This window comes from Chrysochloris asiatica, unplaced genomic scaffold, assembly GCF_000296735.1.
Source record: "Chrysochloris asiatica unplaced genomic scaffold, ChrAsi1.0 scaffold00078, whole genome shotgun sequence".
NCBI classification, from domain to species: domain Eukaryota; kingdom Metazoa; phylum Chordata; class Mammalia; order Afrosoricida; family Chrysochloridae; genus Chrysochloris; species Chrysochloris asiatica.
Window position 1 is genome coordinate 7,010,270 of NW_006408596.1, and position 20,573 is coordinate 7,030,842.

At 49.3% G+C, this 20,573-nt stretch overlaps 1 protein-coding gene across 1 annotated transcript in view; it reads left to right on the forward strand.

Annotated features, from left to right (window-relative positions):
* The window catches only part of MSI1 (musashi RNA-binding protein 1), a 22,101-nt gene extending 2,761 nt beyond the window's left edge, over window positions 1–19,340 (forward strand). The window contains exons 4-12 of the mRNA XM_006865446.1: window positions 1,123–1,164; window positions 2,709–2,801; window positions 6,621–6,669; window positions 7,747–7,829; window positions 8,561–8,678; window positions 12,463–12,543; window positions 17,431–17,499; window positions 18,271–18,458; window positions 19,299–19,340. Of these exons, the coding sequence (XP_006865508.1) occupies window positions 1,123–1,164; window positions 2,709–2,801; window positions 6,621–6,669; window positions 7,747–7,829; window positions 8,561–8,678; window positions 12,463–12,543; window positions 17,431–17,499; window positions 18,271–18,458; window positions 19,299–19,340 (765 nt within the window). The remainder of the gene's footprint in view (window positions 1–1,122; window positions 1,165–2,708; window positions 2,802–6,620; window positions 6,670–7,746; window positions 7,830–8,560; window positions 8,679–12,462; window positions 12,544–17,430; window positions 17,500–18,270; window positions 18,459–19,298) is intronic.
* Window positions 19,341–20,573: the final 1,233 nt, after the last annotated feature.

The window sequence follows — 20,573 nt, forward strand, 5'->3', positions numbered from 1 at the left end:
GTGGGCGAGGACTTTACCTGCGATTGGCTGGTTAACTTCGGAGCGATGTCCAACCCATGTGGGTGGCAAGAAACCTAGTTCCTGCTTTGATCATCGTGTCATATGCCCTGCCCTGGCTTTGTTGCTGGTCAGTATGGGTGTAGTACCCAGGGGTACCCAGCTCCAACAGCAAGAAGGATTTTCTCATACACTCTGTCCCCAGTCCCAGGAGCCTGGAGAGCCTCTTGATCTTTCCCTTGGTTGTTCACAGCCAGGGCAAAGGTGGCCTGCTGGAAATCGCACCTTTGTTTGTGCAGCGCAAGGCAGTTCACAAAGGACTGCTTTCACCCAAGTTATCTCCTCTGGCTGCTCACTGCCGCCTCTGGCGAGAGTGGGTGTGGTTATCCCCACTTTGCAGATGAGGGAACTGAGGCTCAGAGGGGTCAAGCGAGTTACCAAGATCACAGGGTTGGCCAGGCGCCCAAAGTTTCGAAGTCCAAGTCCTTTCACATCACCAAAGATTGCCCTGTGCTTCACTCCAAGTCTTCGCTGTTAGCTTCAGTGTCCGGACAGCTGTTAGATGTGAATAGTACTGGGGACGCTATGAGTTTCCTCCTAGCTGTTGTCAGCTCTCATCTTGTAGCCTTTTAAAATTCCATTTGCAAGGTTTCCAAAGTCTAAATCACATGCCTCACTTAGGCAGGTGTCTGAATTCATGCAGGCAGAAAGGGATCCCCACGTACCTGGCCCTCGAAAAAGTAAGATTTTTGGTTCCTTCTGAGCCACACACCATGCCTTGTGCCTTTGCAGGCATTATTTCAAGTAATGTACAGGCAACACTGTGAGGTGGATTGCATTATTTGCCCATTTTGCCAGTGAGCTGGAACGTGAGGCTCAGAGAGGTTAACTCACTTGTCTGAGGCAGAGCTTGGGGAAGCAGTACAGGTGGAATTTCAAACCCAGACAGTCTGACTCTAAAGCCACAACCCTTCCCTGCCAGATGTCCGTGTGTCATCTCTGTCTTGGAACAAGAGAGATCCTCAGAGCTGAAGTCTGGGTCATATATGGTCACTGGTGATCAGCTATGTGACGTATAATGACCGAGGTCTCTTCCACCCCTACCCAACCCCTGTTCTCTTTCAGATTGACCCCAAGGTGGCCTTTCCTCGAAGAGCACAGCCTAAGGTACGTGTGTTTCTGCCTGGGAGCAGCTCTGTAACCATGGACAACTGGGCAGGGATTTTCCCCAGCATTCCTTCCTATGGAAGTTGCTTCTGAAACCTCTGTTTGGAGTGTTTCCAGGATGGTCTGGGGTGGGAGGTAGGGGTATTGTTGATGTTCTTGCTCTGTGGCTTGTGTTCTGGGATGGACTTATCACAGGCTAGGTGGGAGGGACTGCATGTTTTGAAAGGAGCAACCCTTGGCGGAGGAGGGGGTGAATTCATTGCTCTCTGTATTTGATGCCAGTACAGTTTGGACCCTGAGTCTAATTCTGAATTCATAAAGTAAAGCCTGTGTAACTTGTATTTGGGGGCCAAACTCAAGACAGACTTACTCCAATAACCCTCCTACGTTGGGGATAAGCTCTGATGGAGCCTGGCAATAAATCCCACCTTTCGCTGGGCCCTGGGTACCCTGTCACCTGCTGTCTCTCAATCTCAGTGGCTGTGGCTGCTCTCACACATGTCTTCTGCTGGCACTCTGGCACATGTTTCTGGTGGCGTGTAGAGAGGGATGGCAGAAAAGTGCAGAAAATGAATTTCTGAGCAGTAGAACTTTTTTTGGTGGGGGACAGGAGCATAAGATTCTATTCCCGGCTTGGGGCAACTAGCCAGATTAAATTTAAAAGTTTAAAAGTTAAACTTAAAACTTAAAAGTCCAATACAGATACAGGGGTTTGGAGGGAAAGTGGATCATATAGTACAGAGGGTACAGGACCCCTGAGCTGGCAGATGTTTGTGTCCTAGGATGAGGCCCCTCTCCAGGAGACCTCACTTTTCCCTTTTGCAAAGGGTTGGTGGCAGATAGAGGGCTTTAAGATTCTAAGCCAGGTGGAATCCCTCCATGGAGAAGGGAAACGAACAAGTTTAAGGAGCCAGGAAAGGGACATTCGGCACAGGGTCCAACCAAGGACCTGAAAGTAATTACGGAGCAGGTATTCCAAGGCCGGCCGCACCAGGGAGCACATGGTCAGAATTGGGTTAATTCCATTAAGGAGTTTGGTGACAGAAGGAGCTTTAGTGTTAGGATGGGGCTGGGAATTGCCTCGGATTAGCCATGCACTCCTGGGGTAATTAGGACCATGTGTTCTTCCTGAAACAGGCTGGGGCTATGGGGCTGCCAGAGGTTGAGTTGGGAGGAGAGTGGTGAGGAAAATGTCAGCCTTGAGTTCAGGGAGACCCTGTGATGGGCCTTGGCTTCGCCTAAAGGAGCTGTTAGGTTTTGGGGTCACTGATCACCACCCCTTTTCCTGGTCTTAGGAAGGCATTTTCCAGACACAGACCCCCAAGGGAAGAAGACAGGCAGGAGGCCAGCCAGGGTGTGGGGTGCACAGCTGCCCGTGACAGGCCTAGAGGCGGGAGGTCTGAGGCAGAGCTTGGGGGGCATTCAGAGAGGCTGGGGTCACAGAGAGCTTGTCAGCTGGCATCCTGGCAGGGGGGTTGATCCCCTGCTGGTGGCGGTAGGCCACGCGACTCAGATGCCCACTTTCTCCTTCCCACCCCTAACAGATGGTGACTCGAACGAAGAAGATCTTTGTGGGGGGGCTGTCAGTGAACACCACGGTGGAGGATGTGAAGCAGTATTTTGAACAGTTCGGGAAGGTTGGTCCATGTGGGGGGACATCTGGGTAACCTTGTAGCGTTGGGGTCCCACCAGATCACACCAATACCTGCAAATAGGAAAGTGTGGGCAAGCCCTTCTGTGGGTGAGGCCGGGCCAAATCCATGATGCAGACTCACAGGCTGCTTAGGGACCTCAGACTCCGGACAGGTCCCTGGGGGAGGAAGCCACAGAGTGGCTGTCCCAGTTGTTGCCCTTGCCTGTGTTTTTCTCTTGCTTATCTTCACTCTCCTGAGGGAGGCTGTGCTCCCATTACCAGTTCAATCCAGCCACCCCTGGGCCTCCTGGGAGTTTGCACCTGTCCAGGCCAGCGACAATTGGTTGTACCTTCCCCCCACGTCTTCCTGGCCAGGATGATAATGAAGCAATAAATATAACTCGTGGTTGCACTCAGCACCCTGCTTGCCCAGGCTGCGTGCTTAGGGCAAAGTGGGGTGACTTGGGTTGAAGAGAGCACCCTAAATCCCCGACCAGGCCCAGAGAGCTGGCTCTGAAGAACCCTGTTCAGGCTATGAAGAGATAGAGGGTGGGGTGAAACCTGGCTATAGGATGTCAATTTCCAGAAAGGTGAGCAGTATGGACAACAAGGTCCCAAGGGGAGACAGCGATGAAGAGCCCAAGCTATGAGTCTGGGGGTGAAAAAGGGTTGGTCTCTCTAGTTAGTGCGATGGGTTAGAGACCGGATCTCCGCTTTTCCACCCAGGAAAAGGGTGAAGAGGAACAAGGCTTGAGAAATGGGAGGATAGGGGTCCTCTGGCCTGCACGTAATGGGGTGGGTGTGGGGACTCCGGCGCCCCCATGGGGACCTAGGTGCGGGACGCAGGCCAGACCAGGCCAGGCCAGGCCGAGCCCCAGAGGGAAGGGCGCTCCTGGGAAGCAGCAGGCCCGCTCGGCTCCGGCGGGGTGTCTTTGTGTCTGAGCGCTGAGCATTAGAGCCCGCACTAATCTGATCCAGCAGCTGTGATTGGAGGCCGCCTGCCCCCGGGGCCGGCGTTGCTATGACAACCGGGCCCCAGGAGAAGCCGTCAGCGGCCGCGTCTTTTGTTCGGGCCTAAATCGGCGTTGGCATGTGAAACCGGCCCGGGGAGGCCAGGGGGAGCCGGAGAATAGGCTGCCAGGGAGCGAGGGGGACAGCCGGGAATGCCAAGGGCCCCGCGACAGGGGGCTCCCCGCCCGGATCCAGGGGCCGCCGCCGAGGGGGGAACAATGGTCAGCCGCCATGGCTGCCACTCAGGCTTAGCAGCCGCCGAACTTGGCAGCACCCACTGGTCAGCGAGCTTCGGCCGCCTCCCCTCCCCCCCAAGTCCCCCTGCCCCTAGGTTCCCATGGAGACCAAAGCCTATTAAGGACACTGGGCTGGTAGCCTCCCTCCCCTCAGCTGGCCCCAGGGAGGAGACACAAGTGGGGGGACCCTGGGCCTCCAGCCACTTTACTTGTCCCCTCCCCTGGTGTCCACCCCACAGGCCCACTCAGGGGTCCTCTCACAAGGTCTAGGTTGAGGGGTCTGAGGGGTGGGCGGGATGGTGAAATGGAAGGTTAGGTGGAGGAAAATGGGTGGAACCAGGGATTTGACTGGATTAGTTTGTGGGTCATATAGGAACTCAAACCTGAAGGTTCGAGAGGAGGGTGTGGCTGGTGGCGACATTCATCCATTTGTTCCATCAACAAATAATTATTGAGCACCATTTACAAGTCAGGTGCTCAATAGGGGGATGGTCTTAAATGGCACAGCCTCTGCCCTGATAGAATCTTGTAAGTCATAGATCTTGGCCGGGTCTTCAGTTTTGCCACTATCTGTCCATGTGACTATGGGCATATCTGCTGCCCATAATAAGATCATCATTAGCATTCATTATTAAGTACTTGTTGCATCCTGGTACTGGTACTGTGAGTTAAGAGATTTATATGTACTATGTCATTGAATTCCTTCCTATAAGATAGACGGAATCCCTGGGTGATGCTACCAACCAAAAGACTGGAGGTTCCTTTTGGTTAGGTGCCTTGGAAGAAAGACCTGGCAATCTCTTTGGAGTTGTTCGGCCAAGGAAGAGTCAGCCACTGAAAACCCTGTGAACATAGTTCTACTCTGACACACATGGGGTTACCATGAATTGAAATTGCCTCATGGACAACTGAATTAATAAGACAGATCCAGTTTGTGGAAATGAGAATATCTGAGATATCGTAGTTGTTGTTATTTAGTGCCGTCAAGTCGATTCTGATCCATAGTATAGAGTTTCCAAGGAGTGAATGGTGAATTTGAACCACCAACCTTGTGGTTCAAACCGACCTTGCTGTCCTGAGCTTATCCTATACCAGGACTCTTATTTGAGATACACTGGCTTAGGTTGGGTAGCCATGATTTCAGATTTCAGTTTCTTATCTGAAAGTCAGAGTCTATTTTTTCTATTAAAAAATTTTTTTGTAATTCGTTTATTTGAGATATACTGGGTTAATATATCTCAATTACAGGATCCAGGATTCTAGTTTGGGGTTACCTTATTCAAAATGTGCACTTGGAACATAACTTTCCTTCCTGTGTTTCTGGTTTCTCTTGGTGAAGTCAGGGAGGGAGTGGGGAAGAAGTTTTTGAGCCTGAAAGGTCTGCCCAGCTTGGACTATCTCACCAGATTGGTGTTGGGACTAAAGTTGAGTCCTTGGGAGGGAGGGAGGAGGGAGGCACTCTGCTGTCCCCAGGACAAGAGACACCTTGGGGAGGCAGATGTCATTTTTCTCTAACTCAGTGGAGTCCTGGTTCTTCCATGGGAGAGTCAGAAGCCAGGTGCATCTTGGGGCCTTAAGAGAGCTGAAGGATCACCCTAGTGCAAGATCTTTCTCTTCCACCTGAATGAGACAGACCCTTTGAAGTCAGATGGCAAGCCTGAAAAGAGAAGGAAGGACAGTCAGAAAAAGGTTGTATTCCAAGGCCCCAGGATCCTTTTCATTAGGTACTTGGCCAGTTGGGGGAGAGTGAATCAGACATTTGAAGAATTCAAGAGTTAGGAGAAGGCAGCAGGTGTGGGCAAAGAGAGGGAGGTAGGACTGAGAAGAGAAGCTAAGTCTTTGGCTGTCTGCATATATGGAAGGAAATGCCTGTAGGGAGTAGCAAGAAGAGAAGTCTGGGGCTCAAGAGTGTGTGGTGATGTAAATCTACCCCTTCCTCGATCCATTTCCCCTCCCCCAGTCAGTGGGAGGCCCACAGCCCAGGCTCTGAACTCTACTTGCTTTAATTACAGCCTGTAGCAAAAGGAAACCTCCATCAGAGGAAAAGATGTGAACCAGGAAAGGGGAGTTGAGTCTGACTGGTGTGGCTGCTGTCCTCCTGTTTTTTTGGGACACAGGGAAAAGGTTTTGTCTTCCCCTTCTCACTCCTCCTGCACCTATGCAATCCCATTTTCTAGCACCCTCTTTCCGACTGACTCCTCTTCCTCCCTCCTTGGCCTAGGACTTGCTGTGTGACCCTGGGTGATCTACTTCACCTCTCTGAGTCAGTTTCCTTTATCTGCAAAATGGGGCAGATATGTGAGAATGTGGCAAAGATGATGCTTATAAAGTTTGTGGGGCAAAGTGCCAGGCACGTGGTAGGAACTTTTATGGATAGAAGCTGGTCCATTGAGTAGCCAGGCAGCTGGATGGGTTGCAGATGGAAAGTTGTCCCCTGCCTAGAGAGCAGGCTTCAGATAAAGTCTGGACTGGACTAAGGAATGGGTATAGGCATCCCTGCTTTTGGGTTGTGGCGGTGTGTGTGGGGAGGGGGAGGTTGGTACCTGGTGGGTCCTCCATGGCAGTCTTTGTTTCAGGTAGATGATGCTATGCTGATGTTTGACAAAACCACCAATCGGCACCGAGGTGAGTACGGGCCCCCTCCCCCTTCCTAAGCTGGTTGGGGGCCTGTGGTCAGCCAGGGGGCTGCAGGTCACAGCTGCCCTTTCATCTTGCCTCTTGACATCCTATCCCTGAGGATCTGCATCCTCTCCCGGGCCTGGCCTTATAGAAGGCTTTTGTCCCGCCTGTTTCCTGTGCTAGAAACTTGTCCAGTTGTAGACACAGGAGAAGAAAAGAGGAGCGCCCCCCTCCCTTCCCACAAGCCCCCAAATTGAGCCAAACCGACCTCCCTGGATCCTGGTAACTGGAGCCTGAGCCCAGACTAGGCCACCCCAGGGTTGGGGTCAGACAGACTCCACAGCCCCATCAGTCTGCTGCCACCAGGCCAAGTCCATCCCCCTCTCCTTGCACTGAGCCTCTGAGCATCCGGGCCACTGTGGAGAGGCAGCCAGGTGTTTTTTCTTCCAAGGGCCTTGACTCTCATCAATCCCATTTGGGTCCCTTGAACATACCCCGAGGCTGTTTCTCTAGTTATTTGGGACTTTGGGTCTCTCCACCTTTTTTGAGAGTGGTGTGTGTTCCGTGTGTGTGTGTGTGTGTGTGTGTGTGTGTGTGTGTGTGTGTGTGTATGTGTGTGTGTATCTGTACATATGAGGGTGTCTAAATCTGTGTGCTTGTTTCATGTATCAGGGTAATGAAAAACATGTGAGAGGGTGCCCTGTGAGTGTCTGTGATAGGTGGGGTACCTGGGTGTGAGTGTGTGCGTCTGCCAAATGTGTTTGCATGTGTATGTCTTTGTGTAACTTTAGCTAAAGGTGTATGTATGTTCTTTTTTCCCTCTTTGGAAAATATTCAAACAGAAGAGGCATGTTGAGAGAATTCTCAGCACAGCTCTGTTACTTTCTGACTTGCTGGGTGACCTGTGGCAAATCACTTCACTTTGCTGAGCCTCAGTTTTCTTGTCTGTAATTTGGGTAGTTGAAGTTACTAGGCCGATAGTCGAGCTTCTCATTAGATACTTGCCTGCAAAGGAGGAATGGTACTGGCGTAACTTGGGGTTGCAGTATGATTCTGACCCTGCCTTTGCTCCTTGGCCTCTAGGGTTCGGTTTTGTCACGTTTGAGAGTGAGGACATCGTGGAGAAAGTGTGTGAAATCCATTTCCATGAAATCAACAACAAAATGGTGAGCTAGGCCTGAATACGAACAGGAGCAAAGGGACTGGGGCTGCTGACTGAGCCAGCCTGGGAAGCTAGTACATTCCTGAGCTGCGAAGGGGTCTCACAGCCAGAGGAGCAATGCCAGAGTCCCCACGCTCTGAAAATCTATACAGGGAAGTTGTGCCACATGACTGTTAAAAAGCATGGCTTGTGATCTGTTCTGTAAACCTCCACTCAATTCCCAATAAAAAGGTTTTTTTAAGAAGAAAAAAGAAAGCTAGCTTGTGATGTCAGAGAGATCTGGATTTCTAGCCTCACTTAACCCTTGCTAGTATGGCCATTGGGCAGATTCGCTTTCTTTTTCCAAGCCTCACTTTCCTTCTCTGTCAAATGGAGGTGACAGTCCATGATAGAAATGACATACACATGATGAAATATCACATGCAAAGCTGTTTACATACATAGTGAGCATGCTATGGAATGAGTAGAAGCCCTGGTTGTACAAATGGTTAATTCACATGGCTGTTAACCAAAAGGCTGAGGCTTCAAGTCCATCCAGAGGTACCTAGAAAGAAAGGTCTGGCAAATGAGCCATTGGGGGGGAAACCCAATTCTGCTGTGTCACACATGGGGTCACCAAAAGTAGAAATCTACTAAACAGCAAGTGGTAGGTACATGGTAAAAAGGTCCTCCAGGGAGCAGAGGTAGTGGCCTTCAGCTGGTGAAAGGGACTGATGTCTCAGACTCTCATTGCAGGTGGAATGTAAAAAAGCTCAGCCAAAAGAAGTGATGTCGCCAACCGGCTCTGCCCGGGGGAGGTCTCGAGTCATGCCCTACGGGATGGACGCCTTTATGCTGGGCATCGGCATGCTGGGTAGGTGCCTATGTCTGGCTTCTTCCTGCCCAGAACCACTCCTGGGGCTGCCCAGGGTACGCGGGGGCAGTGCGTCTTCTCTGTGTTCTGACCTGTCTGAGTCACTAGACAGGAGGGAGCTATCCGGAGCCCAAGTTCAGCAGTTCCACGAAGGGTGGGGTGGTTTGGTTGGGTGACACTGCCCTCTGCTGGTAGCCAGAAGAAGGAGCCATTTGCTCCATATTAATGGAGTCCTTCCATCTGTGTTGAAGCCGTGGTGTGGCGCTGTGGGTTAATGCACTGGACTGTAAAGTTGCTTTGAACTGGAAGGTTGGCGGTTCAAGCTCACGAGTCTCTGCTTGGAAACCCTATACAGGCTAACTATAGGTTAGAATCAACTCGACGGCACTTCATATCATAACCCATGCATTTGTCCATTCACCTATCCTTTTGGCAAATATTTATTGGGAAGCGTAGTTGTTACGAATCGGGTTGCAAACCGCAAGGTCAGCAGTTTGAAACTACCAGCTGTCCCGCAGGAGAAAGATGAGGCTTTCTGCTCCCGTAAAGATTTACAGCCTTGGAAACCCTTTACAGGGTCGCTAAAAGTCGGAACTGACTCCATAGCACTTAACAACAACTATATGCCATGGAGTCCTGGTGTGGCGATGCAGGTTAATGCGCTGGACTGCAAGGTTGGTTTGAACCACAAGGTCAATGGTTCAAGCTCACTAACCGCTCCTTGGTCACTGTGAGTCAGAATGACTCGATGGCACTTAACAACAACAACAAACTATGTGCCAGAATTGCTACAGTGACTTGTCTTGGAGGTTTATGGTTGGAGACATGTACAGTGCCAAGGAAGCCTTAACAGAAGAACCTAACCCAGACTTAGAAACATCAGAGAAAGATGAGTCAGAGCCAGCCGTGAGGGTAGGGAAGAAATTCGGGGAGTTTGTGCTTTCTGTTTCATTCAACTAATTATTTATCATCTTCTGAGAGACATGACATGCCCTCCCCCATGGGTTCCCACCATCAAGTACATACAGTAGGTGGGCTTTGTCAGCACAGTTAGTGATGGAGGAGTCAGGGGAGGCTCCCAAGAGGAGCTAACGCCTGTCCTAAGTGTTGGCAGTTACCCAGGAGTTGGCCCTAATCAGGGCAGACACTTGATTCTTCACACAGTGTTTTGGGCCCCCGGACTGGGGGTAGTAAGGCTGAGCTTGCCCTCAGAAGTGCAGGTCTCCCTGGGAAGACAAGATATGTTCACAGAGGAAGAGAACAGTACAGGAGATTTATGCCAGGTACAAGGAGCTCTGGTAGCGTAGTGGTTACGAATCGGGCTGCGAACCTTAAGGTCAGCGGTTCGAAACTACCAGCCGCTCCGCGGGAGAAAGATGAGGCTTTCTACTCCCGTAAAGATTTACACCCTCGGAAACCCTGTACAGGGTCGCTATGGGTCGGATCCGACTCGATGGCACTTAACAACAACAACAACAAAGGGAGTAAGGGGATACAGAAAGGATGGGAGTCCAGAGAGGTAGACATGGTGTGGCCTGGGGAGACAGAATTAGGATCCCAGAAAAAGAAGAGAGGAGAGCACTTTCCAAATAAGAGTCAGTCTTAAATTTTTTTAAAACTTTTATTTAGAAAGAATTTCAACCTTTTAGAAGAATTACTTTAAAATAAAATACTTTAAAGAGTATCCATACTCCCTTTACCCAGATTCACCTATTGTTAGCATCCTATTTACTTTATCATTTTATCTCTCTGTGTGCATGCATGTGTGTGTGTGTATAGAAATACAGAAATAAGAAAGATGGGGCATACACATACATACACACACATACTTGTGATTTTTCCCCGAGTCATTTAAGGATAATAAAGTCATATACATCAGTGGGAGAAAGATGAAGCTTGTCGACTCCTATAAAGGTCTCTGAAACCCTGTGAGTTGAAGTTGAAAGCAGTGGATTTTGTTTTTGTTTTTAATTTGATCTACGTCATGACTCTTCTAAATGCTTCCATATTTGTTTCCTAAAATTAAAAGTATTTTTTAATGTAACCACAATACAGTTATCAAGTTCATAAATTTCTATTGATATAATAGTGTGAGGTCATCCACTGTTTATGTGCAAGTGTTATTTTGCACAGGATCCAGGCTAGAAGCAGGTGTTAGCCTTCTTTGATCTGGAACATTGAAAAAAAAACTTTTCTTAAATAATTTAGTTCTTTCTTATTGCCGTTGTTGGAAAGCTTTATCTTTTAAGGTGATTCATGAGTAGACTTCACTCTCATTGAAAAGATTTTCCTGATAAAAAGAAAGAAAACCTCTGATTCGTGGAAAAAAATTCCATTATTTTTTCATTCCATTTTCCCACGAACTTTGTGAAGCTCTCTCATAAATATCATTACATGGTAGCTGAGCATCTTAGAGCCAGATCTGAACTGGAACCGCCGTTGCACCATTACTAATGATGATTTTTCTATCACCTTTGCAAATGTTTTTAATTTAAAAAAAGATTTATTTGCTGCTGTCGTTGAGAATATACATGGTGTTGCTGTTAAGCGCTGTAGAGTCGGTAACAACTCATAGTGACCCTACATAGTGAGACGTATACCCACTCGACCATTTCTACTTTAGACAGTTCAGTGACATTGATTACATCTTTTGAGTTGAGAAACTATCCTCAACCTCCTGTTCCTAGTCATTCCCTCAGTGGTAAAATCCACTTACTGCCCCCAAGCTTCCAAGCTTCCTAGCTAAGCTTTTGTCAACTCTGCCAATAGCTGTTAGATGCATACTAAGTTCCAGACATCATACTGGAGCTGGAAATACAGAAATAATCAAGGTGAGGAAGATGGAAAACTAGCAAAAAAAACCCAACAAAACCATGCGATAATTTAGATAGCGCTAACCAGTGGTCCTGGTATGTATGGCACTGTGGGTTAATGCGCCAGACTACAAAGCTGTTTGAACTGCAAAGTTGGTGGTTCAAGCTCACCAGCTGCTCCTTGGAAACCCTATACAGGGTCGCTATGGGTCGGAATCAACTCGACGGCACTTAACAACAACAACAGTTAGTGGCATGAGAAGGCAAGCCAGGTAATCTGATAAAGATTATCACTGACTTGGGGAAGAAATGGCATTTGATCCGAGACGTACACCATGAGAAGGACCCAATTATGCCAAACTCCGGAGGAAGTGTGTTCTAGAACAGTCAGTGCAAAGGCCCTGAGCTGAGAAGGAGAGTGGCAAGTTGGAGAAACAGCAGGGAAGTCACTGTGGATTTTTTTTTTTTTTTCAGCCAATAAGTGTCACCTCTCTGAGCCCCAGTTTCTTTGTAAAATGGGACTGCTAATTAGCACCTGAGGTCCCTGGCTGATGCAAACGGTTTGCCCTTCATTACTAACCAAAAGATTGGCAGTTCAAACCCACCCAGTGGTGCTGTGGAAAAAAGGCCCAGTAATTTGCTTCTGTAAAGAGTTCAGCCAAGAAAACTCTATGGAGCAATTCTACTCTGTTAGACATGGGGTTGCCAGGAATCAGAGTCAGCTGGAAGGCAAGGGCTTTGGGTTTAGCTTAATAGCGCCTACCTCTCTGAGTTCTTATGATATATCAAGAGATAATGAAGTCTGCAACTTGCTTTGCACAGATGGGGCATGGCACACACAAGACATTTGATAAATGTGACCAACTGTTATTGATGGTATGAGATGGTGTGGGTGGGGAGCAAACAGGTGCCTCAGATCCTTCTTCAGGAGCAAGACTCCCTGCCCTAACGCTGTCCTCTTGTCCCTTTAGGTTATCCGGGTTTCCAAGCCACGACCTATGCCAGCCGGAGTTATACAGGCCTTGCCCCTGGCTACACCTACCAGTTCCCTGGTAAGTCCTGCATTGTGTCCCTCAGCTGCCAGCATGACCCCAGTGCTCAGGGTGGTGTCTGGGGGTGCATGGCTGGGGGAGGTTGCCTGACAGAGGCCTGGAAGGAAAGGCATGTCTGAGGAAGGAGCACCTCCCCTCCCAGTCTCCTTCCCACCCTCTCCTCAGGAGCTGGAGTGGGGGGCTCCTGCGTGGCCCTGCATGGCGCACCTCTTTTCAGGCCGTCTCCACCTGCCCCCTGCCTTTCTCTCCTCCCCACCCTATTCTGGAGTTGCCACTTCCACCAAAGAGGGCATCAGGGATCCCTAGGTCCTGCCCAGTGGCTGTGCCAGGCATTGGCCAATCTGGGTAGCTACCTGGCCCTTAATTAAGGGTAGTGCAACAGGTGAGGGACCCTCCCTAAGGACTGATGTTGGGATATTTATAATATCTAGAGGTTCCTGGGTGGCACAAGCAGTTTGTGATAGGGTGCTAACCTAAAGGTTGGCAGTTCAAAACCAATTTATGGGGAAAAAAAACAAAAACAGTTTATGGAACCATGGAAGAAAGACCTGGCGATCTGTCTCTGTAAAGATTACAGCCAAGAAAACTCTACGGAGCATTTCTGCTGTGCTACATGGGGTCTCCATAAGTAATACAACTTGACAGCAAGGGGTTCGGCTGGGTTTATAAGGACCAGGTGCTATGCTGAGTCCTTGCAGAACCAGAAGAGACTTTTGAGGCCCTGAATACTGAAGAAACAAAACAAAAGACTATGATCACAACCCTCTTTTGTAATTGAGTTTACAAATTTTCTTTGTAATTCACACTAAAAATAACACTAGCCCTTAAAATTAGTGGCAAGTCCAACAAAGTTGTGTACTTTCCTATCATGACTTTTTATTGATATTTTCTTTGAAATATCAGATACCAAATTCTGGCAAGCCTTGTTTCTTCTAGATGTTGTGTTCTTTCTTGAACGGTTCCCTAAGTATTTGCATCATCTACCTCTTGGTCTGTCCATCAGCTTGGAATCCTTGGCTTATGTTTTTTGAAAAAGACTATTTTATTGTGATTTAAGTGAAGGTGATTTAAGTTAAGGTTGACACAGCAGTTTCTTCTCAAGTTGTTCCATGCCAGTAGTGACGTTTTTTCACAATGTGTGCACATTCTCAATATTTCTGTTCTGGTTGTTTCCATTCATCTAGTTTCCCTGCCTCCTTACATTCTTGTCTAGCTTCATTTTTAAGTCATGGCTGACTGTTGGGTCTCAGAGAAGTGATTTCCTTTGTATGTATTTTGCTGTCTAATCCTCACAGCAAAGTGTGAGGTATGATTATCCCCCATTTTATCAGGATACAAATTCAGCATGGAGAAATGATTCTCTAAGATAATTTACCTGGGAAGTAGCGGAGGTGGGGTTTGAACCCAAGACTACCGTACTTGAGGGCCGTTGCTCAATCAATGCTGCCTCCCCAGCTCCCCAGGGGAAAAAAAGAACAAGAGGGGGGTTCTGGGAGATGTTTTGGTGGCATTTCTAAATCTTTGTACTTATTTATTTTCTTTCTTTCAAAAAATTTTGTTGTGGTGAAAACATACCTAACAAAGCATACGCTGTCTCAACAATTTCTGCATGTGCAGTTTGGTGTTCCCATTCTTCAAGCGGTATGACCATTCTTACCTTCCTTTTCCAAATTACTCCACCACCATTAACAGAAACTCAGTGTGCCCTAAGCAAAAGCTCCCCTTCACTCCTTGTAAGAAACAGCTGGAAGGTTGGATAGGAGGCTTAGGGGACCATGAGTTTATGTTAATGGGAGAAGAACAATCTAGACCAGGAGGGTGAAGATGGTTCCTCAGCCTCAAAGAATGGAATCAAGGTCAGTGGACTCTATGTGTAGAAAAGGTTGGGTTGGTGAATGTTTTCCAAGCAAAAACAAAATCAAATCAAATATCTTTTTAGAAAAAAACAAAAACACAGCTGGAATTGTTGCTCCAACATTGCCCCATATCCAGGGTATAGGTGGCAACTCCACCCTCCCTCTCTCTCTCTTCCTCTTCGCCTGTGTTTCCTCCCAGTCAACTTTCCCTGCCTGCTGAGGACTGTGCTCTCTCCCCTCCCTTAGCTCCCCAGCTGTTGGGTCCTGTGCATGACCTGTCCCCCTGACCTAGTGTCCCTGTGGGTGCCTCTGTCCTCCCTGGCCCATGCCCCAGGGGCCTCCCCTGCTTCCTCCTAAGCTGTTTTACGTTTCGTTTTAGAATTCCGTGTAGAGCGGACCCCTCTCCCGAGCGCCCCAGTTCTCCCCGAGCTTACAGGTCAGTGGCTCGGATTTCATACACCTCACAGGCCACAGTGCGAGAAAGACAAGAAACCCAGGGACCTTCCAGGGGAAAGCTAGCAGGGACCCCTTTCTCCTGCCCACCAGCCCTCTGTAGCTACCTGGACCTTCAGGGTGGGGCATCGGGCCAAACGTAGCAGAAGGAGGCGAAGTCCCTCATTTGTCTACTAGCAAATATTGATCTAGTGCCTTCAGTGTGCCAGGCATTGCGGTCAGCCCTGGGGATGCAGTGGTGAACAAGCCTGAATTTCAAACTTTAAGCAAAGCAGACTGGGTGGGGACTTGTGCAAGCTGGAGTGGGCGGCATACCCTTTCATTCCAGCCAACCCTGCCTGGCAAGATGTAGACCCAGTGCTCTCAGATCTCAGTTTTCTAGAGAAACCAGAAATCTGGCTTTTGCTCTCATAAAGAAATGCTCCATTATGTTTAAATGTTGGCAACAAATCCCAAAATTTTACAGCACTGTATGGACCAAATGAAACATACATATGAGGGTCGAATGCAGTCCTCTGGGCAAGTGGAAGGAATTTACTAGAATCAACTAGAATGTTCTCTTAGGCCAATTCACTCAGCTCTGGAGCTGGGAGCAAGGCCGGGGGGTATACGTATGTAGACAGACAAGACAAACTGCAAGTGGTGGTGTTGTTTAATCTGCTTCTCCCCCACCCCACCCCAGACTCTTGCCCCCCAACCTGGTAATGTGTGAAGGGTGTGAGCAGTGGATGGGGCTTTAGATAGACTTGCCTTCCAACAGGTGGTGTCAGAGGCTGTCTGCCCTAAAAAATGGGGGGGAGGATGAGAAACATGGGGAGAAGCGGGGAGCGGAGAGACCCGGAGAACGGAAATACTAAGAGGCTCTTCCCTGAGTAGAGTGAGGGTTTGAAAAATAGTTTGGGCTTGAGTGGTCCTTTCTATTCATTCCAGAAGTCTGAGGGGCTTCAAAAAGTTTGTGGGAAACTAGAATGAAAAGAGAATAGACTGTTTCTATGAACTTTTTGAAGCCCCCTCACATAAGGTGAAGATTTACTGTGTACGGGGCACTCAGCCAGGCCCCGGGAGCATGGGCGTAACAAGACAGAGCCAATGCTTGGTACTTGTAGAATTTGCAGTCTGAAGAGGGAAGCTAGTACTTCTTATACAAATAAGACTTTCTTTATGGCTTTGATAAATCATGTGCTTGGCTGGCTTTTCTGATGTCATTCTGTGGAAATGCCTAACTGGGCCAAAATACAGACCTCAGAGCCTTGTCCCTGTCCTCACAGAACTGAGGGAAGACACATCCTCTTTCAGGTGTCTTGAAGCCCGTGGGTTGTACAAACGGTGAATGTATTTGACTGCTAACAGAAAGTTTGGAGGTTTAAACTCACCCAGCGGCTCCTCAGAAGAAAGGCCTAATGAATGATCTACTTCCAAAATATCAGCCACTATGAAGTAGTCTTACTCTGGTACACACGAGGTTGCCTTGAGTTGGAATTGACTCAGTGGTAACTGGTTTCCAGTTTCAGGGCAAGAGTTGCCAAAACAGTGCTGAAGGGCACATCTTGGGGTGCAAGACTGGCTCATGAGGGCTTGCCAAAAGCAAACTCAAGCCCCTCTCTTTGGGAAGAAAGAGGTTATAGCACCTCAAGGGTAACTGTAGCAGAGCCAGACAGTAGGGGGTGCTCACCCCTCAGCCCAAGTGACTCCCAGGATTCAAGAGAAGGAGTCATTTAAGCAGCAACCACTTCTGTCTCTTGAGCTTACTAAACCCCAGTTGTGTCTAAGACAAGGCTTTAGATGTGGGAGTGAGATAGCAAGGCCCCTGTGTCTTAAGAGGCAACCACAGAAAAGGGGCTGAGGGAGTCGGAGTAGGGTGTCATTTCTGGCTGCGTAGTCCCATAGGCCCTGAGACCAGGTTTAGGATGAGCACATTTTACTGAACCCTGAACATATGCTCTCAGGAGAAGCAAGGGAGAGACGCAGGACAAGGCAGTGGAGTTGCTAAGCAAAGATGGTATCTCGCTTCCACCTGACCCCACGGGGCGCTCTGGAGGGCAAATTGTACCGCAGAATCATTGTACTGCAGAATCGTCTCATCTTGAGAGATGGGGGTGAGCCTTTTGTGCCTGTGGTGGTCAGTCATGAGCTGCAGTCCACTGGAGTTGGAATGAGGGACATAACCTCCCAGGTAGATCTGGGGGAGGTGTGAGGAAATTCTCTGAAGTGGGTGGGCACAGCTGCAAAAGTGCCACAGCATCTCAGGGGTGGGTGGTACCCCTGCCTGACAAAAGATCTGGGCCAGGACCAGCATCCTTTACAGCCCTGCTCGCACCCTTTGTGGGATTTGGATTGTCCAAGTATGTCCCATGAGTTCAGGGGAGACATTGAGGCAGAGCTGCTCACTGGGAAGCTGTCCTCTCTCCTGTCTTCCTCTCTTCCGTGAGTCAGGGCACAAATGGCGGCCCAAGAGAACTTTCTGCCTTGTCCTTTCTGAGGTGGGGGAAGCTCTGCCCAGAGGGTACGGGTCCCCCTTCATCCACCTCTTCCCCCTCCCTGGCCGGCCACACTGAAGTGTCCTTACTCTTCCTTTCAGCGATTCCTCTCACTGCTTATGGACCAATGGCAGCGGCGGCGGCAGCGGCAGCTGTGGTCCGAGGAACAGGTGAGGATTTCTGCACTGCAGGATGTGAGGGAGCAGAGGGGGGCAGAGAAGCCCCGAGAGGACAGCACTTGGCCACTGCTGCCTGTTTTCAGAGTGACTCATTTATTCACTCACTCTAAGTATTCATAAGTATTCACTGAGCACCCATTAGGTGCTGGGCATTGTGTCAGCACTTGGGATCCAGCTAGGAGTGGGCCTGACATGTCTGACCTCTGACCTCCAGAACTTACAGAGAAGTTCATGGAAAAAACTCCATCATCTTTTCATTCCATTTGTCCATGAACTTTTTGAAACCCCTGAAGAAGATAGTGCCAGAGTCCAGAAGCGAGGGTCTCTTAACCTTAGACTTGCAGGCAAAGAGGAGGAGGAACAGTGTTTCTGGCAGAGGGAACACATACAATGACTTAGAGGCTAGTTGACGTGGGTATGGCTTGGGAAGCGGGGGAGGTAGAAGGAACCAGCCTTGGGAAGAGACACAGAACATCTTAGGCAGTAGGGTGACATAGGTCAGATTTCAGGAAATTCAGCCCAGATATACGGTGTGGAACTGTTTGGAGGGGCTTGAGGGGGAAGGTAGGGAGACCAGTGAGAAGCTGTCTTGTAACCAGAGACAAGAGGCGAGGGAAGGGGCCTGGGCTAGTGAGAGGGGAAGGGGGTGGACATGTACCCAGGAGGTGGACAGAAGGATTTGCTGAGATGTGGGGGGAGTGGGTGTTCCATGTGGTGGCTGTGAGCACAGAGGTTATGATCATCTTCTTTCTGGGTTGCCAGGCTCTCACCCTTGGACGATGGCTCCCCCTCCAGGTTCGACTCCCAGCCGCACCGGGGGCTTCCTGGGGACCACCAGCCCTGGCCCCATGGCTGAGCTCTACGGGGCGGCCAATCAGGACTCGGGGGTCAGCAGTTACATCAGCGCCGCCAGCCCTGCCCCCAGCACTGGCTTTGGCCACAGTCTTGGGGTGAGTGGCCAGGCCCTGCGAGACCTTGAAGTTGGGAGAGAAAGAGACCTTGTTTGTCTGCAGGAGCAGAAGAGGAGCTAGGGATGATGGGAAGAGGAAGAAAGAGTGCTAAGAGGGGAGGGAGGGACTGTCATGCATTCACTGGGCATCTAATAGTGGACCAGGAGCTCTAGTAGCATAGTGGTTACGAATCGGGCAGCTACCCTCAGGGTCAGCAGTTCGAAACTACCAGCTGCTCTACGGGAGAAAGATGAGGCTTTCTGCTCCCGTAAAGATTTACAGCCTCGGAAACCCTGTACAGGGTCGCTATGAGTTGGAACCAACTCTATGGCACATAACAACAACATTAGGTAGGCATTAGTTATACTTTGAGGAGTCCCTGGGTGGCACAAAGAGTTAAGCATGCAAATACCAGGCAACTGGTTGGCAGTTCAGAGGCACTGCGGAAGACAGACCTGGTGATCTGCTTCCAAAACGTCACATCCTCGGAATCCCTATGAAGCTTATCTACTCTGTACACATGGGGCAGCCGTGAGTCAGAATTGCCTCAAAGGCAACTGAATACAACAAATAACTATGCGGATGAGACGCACCATTTCTGCTCGCATGGAGGCTACATTGGAACGTAGGAGTCGCCTGACTTTTACCAGGGTGCTGGTTACATGCAGATTCTCAGGCCCTACCCAAGAACTTTTCAGAAGGACTGCAGTGGGAACAGTTGCAGGATGGCAAGAGAAAGTACTGTACCTCATCTTAGGGTTCCTGACGGAGAATCAGGGAAGTCCCCAGGACTGCTGCACTTCCCCCAGAAAGCTACAAGTCCCATTTTTCTCTTCCTAGGGCCCCTTGATCGCCACAGCTTTCACCAATGGGTACCACTGAAGCAGGGACTGGCGGCAGGAGGTAAGGAGGGAGGAGGGGGTGAGGTGAAGGGTGGAGGGTGATAACGGACGGTCCGGGACACTGTCAGCCCTCATGGAACCCACAGTTCAGGTGGGAGGCAGACATATGAGAAGATACCCAAGCTGCTATGTATATTTCAAGATACCCATTAAAACAAGACAAAGCACATTTCAGCCATCAGTTTGGCAAAGGTTTCTGAAGCTCCCTCTTACCCATCATGGATGAAGGTATAAGGGGCCTGGTGTGAGAAAGGACTTGGTGTTTACAATCCAGACTTGAAACACGCATGCCCTTTGGCCTAACAATTCCGCTTCTCTAAGCATTTATTTTAAAAGCAGCAAAAAGCCATAATGCCTCTCAGAAGGTGATGATTAAACAACACAATGAATGGAATTAGTGTCACTGAATGTCCATGGAAAAAATGTCAAAATACAAAAGTTTTGTTACATATATACAAGGGGACTTGAAAAACAATTTGGAAAAATTCCATGATCTTTTCATTCCATTTCTCCGTAAAGTTTTGGGAAGCCCCTTGGTTTTTACCATACACACACACAGAAAAGCTGAGAAGGGAGGAAAGGAAAAACAGGGTAGAGTTGAATTAAACATCAACACAGAATCCTGCGCAATGGAGAGAGAGCCACAAAGAATGCAGCATGGCCAGGGCTGCAGCAGGGATGCGCCGGGGCTCTAGGTGAACCGGTGATGTTTCATTTATTCATTCAGACAAATATTTATGAAGAAATGAACATGGCCCCTCTCTCACTTGACAGTCAAAAATTAAATAAACAAATGGGTGTGGGAAACCTCAGGGAGGAGGAGGTCAATGTTTGAATCAAGTTTAATAAATTCAGTATCTGGGGGAAGAGCAATGAAAACAAGGAACAACAACAAAAGGTGGGCACAGAACCAACCTGTCTAAGAGAGGGTCAGGAGAGGAGCAGTAGGGGTGTCCCGAGGAGAAGTCAGGCCCTCATAACCTCTCTGCTTTATGCTCAGCACCCCAGCCTGCAGCTGACTGAGGACCACAGTGAGCCAGCCGAGGGGGGGGATCACCTCAGCCGAAGCCGCACCCCCTGCCCCCGCAGCGACTCGGAGCCTGCTACTGCCTGTCCCCCTCTCCCTGGGCCCAGCCCCTGCCCTGCTGCCCCCCACATCGTCTGGCCCCTCTACTAACCTCCCACCTCTTCTGCCCTACCTCCCCCCTCCCTG